Genomic DNA, 12,658 nt, shown 5'->3' on the forward strand with positions numbered 1-12,658 from the left:
AGACCTCAATCAGCTGAAATTCTATATAAAAAGACTTTCCTGTGCCGTGTCTAAGGCAGCGGTTACACCGTGCAGGGATTTTTAATGAAACACGCCCTTTGGCTCGAATGCATTTTGCTTCTATAAATTTTAAGTGCCTAGACTGTTGCTCTGAACTTGATTATTATGTTGATGGATGTGTTGATTAATGCCCGTGTTAAACCCTGGTGAATGATGTCCTCTTATGAAAGCATTTCCTAAATTTTCTGTTTGACATTTATGAAATGTCTGTGCTGGAAAAAATAAAGCCCCGCTTTCTCTCGTGTCTAAAGAAGGGCTAATGAGGACTGACCTTTTACTCAAAACCTTGAACAAAGCGTTAAAGAAAGTCTCTATATCTCACAAACCTTAGGAAAAAAAAAAAAAGTTTTACACAGTGTGATGTTAAGTACCTGCATTGTCTGTCAGTAATTACTATAATCGTCACCAATTAGCAGATCATTAACTATGCATCTAAAAGTTGCTGTGCTCAGCTGCAGGCAGAAAATAATTCAATTCAATAAGAGCTAATGAACGAATCAGGCATTGCCTTTAAAATGCAATACAATAAAGGATAGTGAGAGAAATACTATACAAGGTGATCTAGAGATCGGAGGACACTAAGACATACCTGTGAGCAGCTCTCTGATCTCCACATCTGTGGTTTTGCGGAGGAGGCGCACCAGGGCCGAGATGCCCCCGCAGTTCTTCAGTGCGATCTTGTTATCGTCGTTGGCTTTGCCGTAGACCAGGTTCCTCAGGGCGCCACAAGCGCTGCGGTGCACGTCACTCATCCGGTGATCCAACAGGTCTACCAGTAGCTGGATGCCGCCCTGTCGACGTATCTGGAGCGAACAGCGCGACAAAATAAACTACTATACTACTCCTACCTGCCCGTTTCGATATCTAATTCAATCTGGGTCTGTTTATCTGCGGGAGTGTTTTATATCCTCCGAGCATTCCGCTACATGTGTATTTTTTTTTTTTTACCGACTGCTGTGAGTGATATACGTGTACTGACACTACCATATCAGTGTTGCTGCTGTTGTGAGAATGATGCACCACCCAAATTAAATCTCCCTTGGTGGTCCTTTCCAGTGATAAATGGGCGAGAAACGGAACCGCATAGAAACAGATGGGCACCAATCAGTGACTGTCTACGCACGGAATGGCCTACTGTAGGGTAGCTCGCGCTGATAAAATGGCCCGTGAATGTAACTGCTACATAGCTAATTAACTGGTAATTAGCAATTTAAATAAAGCCCAAATGAGAGGCAAAGGGCATTGCTAACCAGAAGCAGACACACCAGTCCATGTAATGTGTGCGTTTCCGAGCCTCTTCTGGCTGCAGCAGCTTCCTTATCAAATAAAACTCAAATCGACTATATAATACGGTAAAATTTCTGAAACTAAAATGAAATCATAGCGTGCTGTCTGGGCATATGTGGGCGTGTGCTTTACCTCTGATTTGATCTTGTTGTCTCCGAAGCACAGATGCTGCAGGTAGGCTGCAGCGTTAGACTGCACAGATGGGAACTGGTGCTGTAGCATTTGGATCACTTCAGGCAACTCAGGATCCCTCCAACCAAACTCTCTGGACAGGAACACACACACACACACACACACACACACACACACACACACACACAGACAGAGACAAACACACAGTCTACACCATGCCGAGGAATCCCACATCATTAAAGCACTAATATCAAAAGCTTTGTACCAAAACTTTACTGCGACAGTTGTGTTTTAAAGAACGTACGGCAAGAATAATCTTCCCCGTCTGACGGTAGCTTTCGCCGCTAACTAGACGTCTGCATCAGAATCTAGCTTTTCTTTGTGAATTGGACAGCTTTTTTTTTTTTTTTTTATGAAATGCCAAACAAACTGATAAGGGAATGGTTTTTAAGCAACAAAACCAATTAAGCTGTGAAATACAGTATGAAGTAGAATGGTTTTGGGTAACACAATCAAAGACGGAAATAAGACATGAGCAACTGAAATATGCCAGACATCAGTAATGGATCAATCACATTTTTTTTTATTCTCTTTTGAGAAAAAAAAAAAAAAGAAATAAAAAATTCACGGTATAACATCCTGCCAACGCTGACAGCCTCCATCATCGGTGATTGCTCCAGCCTGTATGATTGCTCCATGCCATTGCTCGTCTTATTAATATCCCGCAGCAACCTGGAGGTGGCTCAGCCTCTGCCTGGTGCTTCATGCACAGGGCACTAACGATGCAGCACAGAATGCTGCTTATGCTGTACCGTCTCTAACGGGAACACATGCAAGCTGCAAAGACAAAGGCAGCATGCTATTCTGACATCTGCTGAGAGAAACACACATGCTGTACACCAACAGGCCAAGGCGTCTTTCCTTTCCTGTTTGTTCATCCCCTCTCTGGCCCTTTCCTACTGCCCTGGTCATAAACAAAATAAAAAAAAGTCTTTTTTTCCCCAACACTAAAGGTGTTAGGTTTAAATAATAGGAAGGAAAATGCAGAAATACTGTATGAACAGTACCGGTAGGACGAGAGCATGAGAATTGTCCACTAAAATGAAACACCGGGGAGCAGAAACTGGTGGACAGATCACAGGGAAATAAAGAATGGCGCCAGGTTTGATTTAAACCAGGCAAGGTTGCAGGAAAGCCCTAAGATGGACCAACAGCTAACAGGAGCCCCCGGGAGAGCACTGGTGGAGTACATCCCACTTCATTGCCATCTGATGAAATACCTCGGAGTGCTCCACTGCAGCCATAAAGGACAAATGAACCACTGGGAACGAGCGAAAAAAAAAATAAAATCCATGTAAGATTAACTTCTCTTTCCTTCTGTACTCTGTATATACTTTACCCTTGGGTTATGAAGAGTGATGTAAATCAGGGCCGTGACCCTGCGGTGTTGGGTCTGAGTCATGCACACGGAATCACACAGCTCGTAGTCTGAACTGAGTGAGAGGAGTACTGCATGTTCTCATTAGTTATAGGTAAAAGGCATTGCACGCAACCTGATTGGGGTAGTAGAGTAGGTGACACCTTAATTTAAAGGTTGTTTAAATGGTTGCACGGAATGTATGGACGAAGGCATAAAACTTTACTGACGCCTCGGGTCCGATTATGGCTTCAGCATACTGAGAAAACTTTCTACCCTAATGGGATCCAGGCACTAGTGAAACACTGGGATAAGTGCATTAGTGTAGTTTTTACTCTCATAACTGTGTTCTGTTATTCTGCACCAAATCAAAAGTCCAGAATATTAATTTAATCATTGTCTATACAGCTTTCCCGTCAAAGTGTCACGAGGGGGCCTTGATCACAGAATAACAAAATATGTCTTCGGGGAGGAAACTGGAAGCACCCTGAAGAAACCCGATACACACTCGCAGACTCCAAGCACAAGGACCGGAGACGAGATTCAAACCCCTAACCCTGGAGGGTATGAGGTGACTGTGCTAACCATTAAGCCACTGTTCTGTCATATAGAATATTTGAAATGAATAATTAAAAAACCTGTCAGAATATTATTATCATTTCATTAAGCTTCATTTAGCTAGGAGTTTATTTTAAGCTCATTTAACACCAGACACTTGCAGTCTTTTTACACTAGACACTGGCAATAATACTGTATGGTAATAGTTTCCAGCTACAAACCACAAGATTTATGCTATATTTTGTTGTGTATATCCATAATCGAATCAGCGCATGGGCAATATATCAGCCTTTAGCGTTCTGGCGCCAGGTAAATTTCAAACCGTTTAAAAGTTCAACAGCAACAGAGCGTGCAAATGATACTGTACGTATTTATGGGATGCAGGGTTTCAGTGCACCTGTGTGCATCAAATCACAGGTTGGATGTAACTGCTGAGATGCAATGCATGGGTTTAAATAAATCTTCTAACATTTTTATGCTGCAACCTGGCCCAGAAGCCCAGTCCTCTCTGTACTGTAAATGCACTAAGTGTCTGAGTTGTGAGCTCTTACCGTGGCTCATAAAGTCATTGTTATATGTGTAAATAAAAGTTTATGTACTACTTTTAATGTATAAAATCGGTGTAAAGTAGTCGGCTTACAATTCCTCTAATTGCCGCCTGGTATTATTTGACAGCTGGAGGGGACTACCGAAATTTTGAACCCTTAAAATGGGGTCAATAGTTCAAAAAAAAGAAAAAAGAAAAAAAGGAAATGTTAAATTAAATAAATACTTTTTTGCTTATGCTGTATTAGCAATTGACCAGATGATAAAATATCCAATCAAACCGTGTCCTTGCAATATGATTTTGTTATTAATTACGGCCTCATCAAATGCTCTGAAAAGCAGCGATGTGAATCTACACACCCTCACTTTGACGTCTGATTGTATAATAGAAATGATAGGAGGCCAAAAATCTCCACCATCATCATCATCCTAATTGATCAATTCCTACCCATTGACATGATTGTAACTAGTTCAAACATACAGTGTCTTCCCAAATCTCACACTCAAAACTACCAACATAGAACTAGACCTAGTCGCCAATTTGAGCACATGTTTTTAATCCTTATCATTCATCATTTTTTTAATCCCGGGAGACTTCAGGCATGAAGCGGGGGACAGGGTGTCAATCCGTTGCAGGGCGCACACACACACACACACACTACGGGCAACTTGGTAATGCCAATTAGTCTAATCTGCATGTCTATGGGAGGAAACCGGGGTACCTGAAGGAAACCCACCAAGCACGAGGAGAACATGCAAACTCCAAACACACAGACCTGAGCCAGAAATCCAACCCTTGACCTTGGAGGTGCGAGGCCACAGTGTAAATCAATACACTTATCACTCACTCACTTATCTTCTATACCACTTTATCCTGTATTCAGGGTCGCGGGGACCTGGAGCCTATCCCAGCAGGCTTAGGGCACAAGGCAGGGTACACCCTGGACAGGGTGCCAATCCACACACTCACACACCCATTCACACACTATGGGCAATTTGGGAACGCCAGTTAGCCTAACCTGCATATCTTTAGACTGTGGCAGGAAACCGGAGTACCAAGCACAGGGAGAACATGCAAACTCCATGCACACAGAGACGGGAATCGAACCCGGACCCTGGAGGTGCAAGGCGACAGTGCTATCCATTACTCAATACACCTTGCTTTTAATTTATCGTCCATATAATATATCGACACTACGTGCGATTTAGGAACGCCAACTAGTCTAATATGCATGTCTTGCATGGACTGTGGGAGAAAACTCACCAAGAACAGGAAGAACATACAAACTCCATGCACTCATCCCCAACCGGGAATAGAACCCGGAACCTGGAGGTGCTAGTGCTAACAACTGAGCCATTGTGCCTCCCCAGCTGTATTCACTGACTGATATTATACAGCAGACTGCTGAGTCATTCTCAAGCAGAGGAGCCAAATAGAGAGACACGCATAACATGACCAGAAGGGTGATGCAAGACTACTCACTGTTGTACACTCTTAATCTCCCTCTCAACCATAAATTCCTGAAATAACTTCTTTAACCATTTAATGCCCGAAATCAAGCTACTCCTCGATTCACAGCAGCACCAATCCTGGCTCTGCCAGGAAGGAAAGATGAACCATGCATGAATCATCCAGTGTCATACGGGAACGCGGGCCCCGCCACCATCATGGCATTCCCCTTCGGAGGCCAGGGACCACTTTGGCTGAGAAATGGCGTCTTCACGCTACAGAGGACGCAGCACTTTTTCATTACAGGCTGGCTGATTTCATTCTCTTGCGGTCAGATTTGTAAGTGCTCAGTGTGAGGCTAGAAGCTACTCCCATTACCTCACCTCCCAAAAGATAAGGTAGCAGAAGACGTGCGTCACATCCTTTGAGCCTCCCAGACTGAGACTACAATTATCCTGGCCTCGGCTGAATTATGACCAAATTACAAAGAAGTCTTCTTATCAGCATATTTTGAATTAAGCACAGCTTCTTATTGAAGCAGCTGATTAGATACAGAGAGAGAGAGAAAGAGAGAGAGCGAGAGGGGGAGGACCTGTGTAACAGTAGACCAGGCAGGCCCGAAGGCTGAAATCCCACAGCATAAACTAATGAAACATTTGGATAGCCACTGGGCTGAGGCTAACTCTCCTGCTTGTGGCGGCCCTTTGTTTCAGTCCTTTGTTCTGGTTCAGTCAGGTGAGCCTAGTTTTAAGCCCCATGGCCAAACCATTAACACCACAATACCCACTGCCAAACTGCATCCTGTCATCCTAAACAGCCCCGCGGGGCTCCAAAAGGGTGCGGCTGAGCTTCTTATGGACCACTGACTGTTGTGTTGCATGAGGGAACGCAAAAAAGAAAAGAAAAGAAAAAAAAAAAACAGACAAATAAAAGCATCATAAATTATGCATGCCTGGAAGATGCCTGACTGAATATGATGATTAGAAATGGAGCTAATGGAGCGATATTTTGCAAAGGACACCGTCTATGTATATCAGAGGCAGCCTGGATGGGAGGACTCATGGGGGGGGGGGGGGTGCAAAAGCTGCGATGATGGAAAAAAAGCTGAAAATGACACCGAGATGGGTAAAGAAAAGACTAAAAAAAAAAATAAATAAATAAATAATGTTTCGATGAATCACCGTCCCACTCAGACATGCCTTTTTTTTGGGATATAAAAGGCATATAGACAGCTGAATCACTGAGGCAATGATTTGTGGATTTTTTTTCCCCCCTCTTTTCTCTCTCTCGGTAAATAGTGCTGACATCTGGTTTGTCATTTCACTCCGAGCCATGAGTACATGTACTGGAAATTTACTACGCACTTGACGGCGGATTGACGGAAACAAAATATTTGTATGTTGTACAAATGTACAACTAGCTCGGGGTGATCTGTCACGCTGAGCGACACGCCGAATACACTTAACATGGTAAACAGGAGAGAGCTTATCAGGCTATGTAATTGCTGAAGCTGTGCCTAGTGGTTTACCCGCTGAAGTGAGCACAGTGTTGAAATAAGCACGCTAATGAGCGTGTGGCTGCTCTTCTCTGGTGACTCTGCCAGTTAACTGCACAACCTTCCTACACTATTTAGTGCCGAAGATTTTTTTTGATTTTATGTACAGTAAATTTAGATATTACGGGGTTCCACAAACTCACTTCCTAACTGTCAGTTCAGTACTGACAGCTGCATGCCATAATTGCAATAAACAGTCAGTAAATTAATGTGCACCATACCATGTCTCCATACCGTACCACAAATTGCATGGCTTTTTCTTTTTTTTATAGTACTGTAATTCCCCCAGAGGTAAAGCTATATTAGGCTGAATGACTGTGACTGCGACAGCTGGCAGAAGAGGAAGTGTTTCTGATGGTTTCTGAAGGTCTGACCCACTCCTGAACCCTCTTTAGGAGATGGAGACATTCACACCATGGGCAATTTAGTACACTTGTGTGAAGAGCGCCACAGGGCAGTGATCAGGCATTGCTCCCATCCGGCCCCAGCTCTGAGTGCATGGCTTTCAATGGCACGTTGCTCTGAACCCACAACATACAGTACATGCAATGATGGATGAGTAGAGCGTCATTTCTTCCATGGAACATGTTTTTTTTTCTATTAAACGTTCATGCATTATCTGTCATTTGACCTTTAAAACTAATGTTCAGACATGATGCAGCAATATGTTTAGAGACGTACTAATAGAACTTGGAATTACAGTGTACAACTGCGCTTCATTTACAAGCCTTACTCACAAACAATAAAGGTCGGTTTAAATGTTATATATACTTTACATTTAAAAATCGTAAAGAGACCTGAACAACCTCCAATATACAATGTAAAATCCAACCCTCAACCAAGTGACTACTTATATTCCTTCTGCTCTTCATGATTGAATAGAACAATTAAAATTCCAACATTAGAACCGGGTCCTTAATTATAGTTTAATTAAAATAATTAATAATAAAAAAAATGCTAAAATATGAAATGGTAAGAAACAATGGAGAACAGGATGACACGATTGCAATGTGATGTTCTGTGGTAAAAGAAAAAAAAGGCAAACTCCTCACATGATCCAAGACAATCCAAAAACCCTCCTTACTTCATTCTACTGAGTCTGATCTTAATTATTAACAAAAAGATTAGATGCAATAGAAACAATCTATTAAACCTCATTAAAAATTGTTACAAACAAACTGGAGGAATTCTTATCTATCTCGCGTGTTTAATACTTCTCAAAAAAAAAAAAAAATCTAAAGGTTTTAGCCTAAAATCCTGCTTCGTCTTTTTCTTCACATGCAGTGGTGCGAACTAACAGTGTGTCGGTTGCATAACAGGTTAGAGTAGAGAAGAGAAAAGAGATGAAAAGGAGAATGTAAAATAAAAGCTGCATTACTTTGTCATTCTTTGTTCGGCTTGATTTTGATTCCAGACAAGGAATTCAGGGTCGTACCTATCAGGAGACAGGCAAAGAGAGAGAAAAAAAAGAGAAAGGGTAGGTGGCTAGCACAAAGGGGTTTGACATTTAGAAAAAAAAAAAAAAAAAAAAAAGAAAGAAAGAAAAAGTATTGATTTTAACTTTCTTACTTTTCCCCCGTAGCGGAAACACATTACACACTTTTTAATAAAAATGATTTTTGTTACATTTGGTTTTGGACATGCATCAGGTATCGTGTTTAAAAAGCGCTCTCAAACAGTACATTGAAGATCTCATTAGTACAGTGGACGGTGATTTGTAGTTCTGGGTGATGCTACATGGGAACCCTTACAGCATGCTTGATTGAGGTAAAGATGACGGGGGTACAGATATCCGCTATGGTTCCGCTATACATGATACATCAGCGTCATATCACTGCTGGGAACAATCCAATACCCCCGTAAGACCTAAGGCTCCTATGGTGGTTCCTTTCTAAGAACTTCTGCAATATGTAGTATAGCAAGAGACGGACTACGGGCAGTACCTACACCAAATAGACCTACAGAGATGTGTTCTAATTAAATGTACATTTGATCAGCCATAACATTAAAACCACTGAAGTGAATAACATTGATTATCTCGTTAGAGAAGCACCTTGGGTAAGCAAGTGACCAATCGATTCTCAAGGTTGATGTGTTGAAAGCAGGAAAAATAAGCAAGCGTGAGAATCTGAGTGACTTTGACAAGGGACAAATCATGCTGGCTTGACCACCACTGGGTTAGACCAACTCCAAAACAGCAGGCCTTGTGGATTGTGTTCCTAAAGCAGTCCGAGAAAGGACAAATGGTGAACCTGGGACAAGGTAATGGGCGATCAAGACTCATTGAGGCGAACAATGGGCATTTAAGCATCAGAGCTGGACCATGGAGAAATGGAAGAAGGTGGCCTTGTCTGAGGAATCACGTTTTATATTAAATCAAGTGGACGGCTGGGAATGTGTTGCTGGGGGAAGAGAAGACAAAGGTATTGTGAAGCTTTGGGAAAATTTGGGTTCTGGCACTTATGAGTGTCACTTTGACCTACCTGAAGAGAAGAGAGTTCAAGGTGGTGGCTTGACTCCCAAATTCCCCAGATCTTAATCTGATCTTTGGGGATGTGCTGGACTAACAAAGCTGCACCGTGCAAACCTGCAGGACTTGCTGCTACTGTAATGGCTTGGGTGGCAGATACCACAGCACACCTTCAGAAGTCTTGTGGAGTCCATGCCTCGATAAGTCAGAGCTGTTTTGGTGGTAAGATTGGAAACTACACAATATTATGCAGGTGGTTTTAACATCATGGCTGATTGGTGTACAGTATGTGCTCAACTGAATCCACGGGGTAACTGTAAAATGTCTGGATCCATGAACAATTTCAACATAAAATTGGATATATTTCAGGTCAAACTTGGCTTTGAAGCTAACCCTTAGAACAATCAAATAACTTGTTTTCATATACACAAGACAGGATTCTTCAAACAGGAAAGGTGTTGCTGAAATTTGACAGCATTTGTTTGTTTGTCGATGGATCCCGACTTTCGGGCCATCCTGGAAGACCCCTAAACTTTTTAAGATACAGGAAACCTAGATGCCGCAACTCCATCAAGCTGAATTTTATTCACAGTTTTTTAATCACTAACACCTCAAAGCAATTTGTTTTTTCCAGTGGTGTAGTGAAGAGGCACTCAGTATGGGGGCCTCAAGGTAAGTCAGGAAAAAACAACAACAACAACAAAAAGGTAATTATTACAGTATGCAGCTGGAACATAAATGGTAACACGAAGAAGATATTTTCATTTTATTCATAATTAAAAAAAAGAATATTTGGTGTACCATAGACCTTTTCCATACTTCCTTGCTAATAACATGTAAGTAGTAATGTTCCAAAGTTTTGGTGAGATATTGAGCAATCCAGTCCACAATCACTGCAGTGTCACTCATTGCTTTCTAGTGTTCTTGTAAAAAAAAAAAAAAAAAAAAAACATACCGTACCCAGTAGGAACCTTAACGCTGAATGGCTGCTGTACAACAGCTGTAACGACATTACGATGACGTCCATTGGAACAATGAAGTTAGAATGACTTTGATAAAAAGATGTTCAAACACCCCTGAATAAATGAATGAGCCAAAGCCCAAAACAACTAAATTTGAACCTTTATCTGTAGCCTTAAAGCCGATTAACATCCACCTGCACGAAATATCCCACCACATTTGTGGTTCCTTATGTTTCTAACAGGGTTTAGAATTCTGATTAGGACACCGCTTCCGGCACACAGAGTGTGTATCTCTGTATAAATGTCATAAATCCAACCCTATAAGTGTTTAATGTTAATGCTCTGTTTCATTTACCAGGAGGTGCACCCCACCTTCCAAATTACTGCACTGTAATATGGTTTTTGGACGGCCTTCCAACTGTGTCATGTCTCATTTCACAGGGCAGATCTCACACGCTAAGCGTTTTTATGGTTTATGCCGCTTTCCAATTTAATATTGGATCGCTGTCTTACTACAGCAAATGGAGTTCGGGTCTCACTCAGGCCATCGGGTCGGGTTAGATACTGTTTTGATGTCATTTCTTCAAGATTGCGTTAGGGTCATTCGGTCAACGTTATCCCATCTTCGTGTAGTCAACATTGTTCTGACATCATTTCTTTAAAGAAAATGACCTGATACCAATATTGTCACAGCGTAAAGTTGCCAAAGTAACATCAAGACAACATATTAACAACTAAAAATCCTCCTGGGACATACAGTATATCTGCACTCCCAGTAATAGGAGTCTAACCGCTGGAATACCAAACCAATGCTTGACCGGTACTTGAACTTTAGTAACTGCGGTTGGGGCAATGCGTGTTTACCTCTAGTCCACTAGGGAACATGACAAGGGTTAAAACAATCATAATAATAAACACTCACTCACTCATCGTCTATACAGCCTATCCTAGGAGGCTTATGGCACAAGGAAGGAAACTAAACCATCGCAGGACACACACATACTGTACTATATACACACTCACAACTTATTCACACACTACGGGCAATTTGGAACAACAATTAACCTAATCTGCATGTCTATGGACTATGGGAGGAAACCGGAGTACCCGGAGGAAACCCAGCCAGAAACCAAGGAGAAAACCAAGCACAGAGACGGGAAATGAACCCGGACCCTGGAGATGCAAGGTGGCAGTGGTAACCAATAAGCCACAGTGCTGCCATAATAAAAACAATAATAATAATAAAAGACTTAACAAACATCATATTACAGTACAGAACACGATAACACGCTGTGTGTGGGAAGCTGTTGGGTTCGTCCCAACCTCTGCTTAGAATTCTAAACCCTGTTAGAAACTTAAGAGAGCATGTTGCGCAAATAGATGTTAATCAAATACAATATTGTATTTGTTTGATCTTTTTATCAAAATCATTCTTAAAATCAAAATTGAAAACCTCTGAAAGCAACGTTATCTCAAAGGTGAATGTTATCACAACGTCATTACCGCTAGATTATGATGCTCATCCAATGTTAGGGCTGCTACTGGGTTACATTGACGCTACATGCATCATGCGGAATATAAGATTTTTTTTAGACTTAAACTGAAAGTTAAGCGTTTCAGTTACAGTTGTAGGCTCTCCGTAGATTTGACATGATGCATGATTGTTTGTCACGCTTGCTTAGAAAGCAGAAGTGTTAGGTGATAATGCGGCATCTACCTTTCCTATATCGACACAGACGTGCGGTATGTGCAAACCTTGCTATGTACAGAGCATTCCAAACATTGTTCCCTGAAAGTCTTGATGAAAGTTTCCAAAAGTATCAAATTAAATGTGCATGTTGCGGCTCTGGCTGCAGTCAATAAATGCAATGCATCCATCACACGCCATTCGGCTTCCCTGGCAGTGTGCACACGAAAAACTTAAGAGAAACTTGAAAACATGAAGAATAAACCAAAGAGATGACAAGAAATCAACAGAAACAATAAGGTCAAGGCGAAACAAGTGAAAGAAACCCTGTATAGCTTGCACTTCATGAAGTGTTCCGCAGTAGCTCTTACAATCCGTTAACAAACGTCCGAGCGAATTAGGCGGACAAAAACAATCATGTTTGCTAACTGACTGGGTTTCATCTCAAATCATGCGTACTGTACCACCAAAGAGAGCATGTATGATGCATAGTGCGGTTATGACATTTGCTGACAGGGTGACCTCAAGGCAGGG

General features: G+C 41.8%; 1 protein-coding gene across 5 annotated transcripts in view; it reads right to left on the minus strand.

Annotated features, from left to right (window-relative positions):
• Positions 1–12,658, minus strand: part of ctnnd2b (catenin (cadherin-associated protein), delta 2b) — a 77,880-nt gene that overhangs the window by 24,947 nt on the left and 40,275 nt on the right. For 3 of the 5 annotated variants that reach the window (XM_053493877.1, XM_053493885.1, XM_053493868.1), the window contains exons 9-11: positions 8,384–8,440; positions 1,480–1,612; positions 650–863 (exon numbers count right to left, since the gene is read on the minus strand). In XM_053493877.1, the coding sequence (XP_053349852.1) occupies positions 650–863; positions 1,480–1,612; positions 8,384–8,440 (404 nt within the window). The remainder of the gene's footprint in view (positions 1–649; positions 864–1,479; positions 1,613–8,383; positions 8,441–12,658) is intronic. The other 2 variants (XM_053493902.1, XM_053493893.1) reach the window with 1 other exon arrangement.

Source organism: Clarias gariepinus, chromosome 1, assembly GCF_024256425.1.
Source record: "Clarias gariepinus isolate MV-2021 ecotype Netherlands chromosome 1, CGAR_prim_01v2, whole genome shotgun sequence".
NCBI classification, from domain to species: Eukaryota; Metazoa; Chordata; class Actinopteri; order Siluriformes; family Clariidae; genus Clarias; species Clarias gariepinus.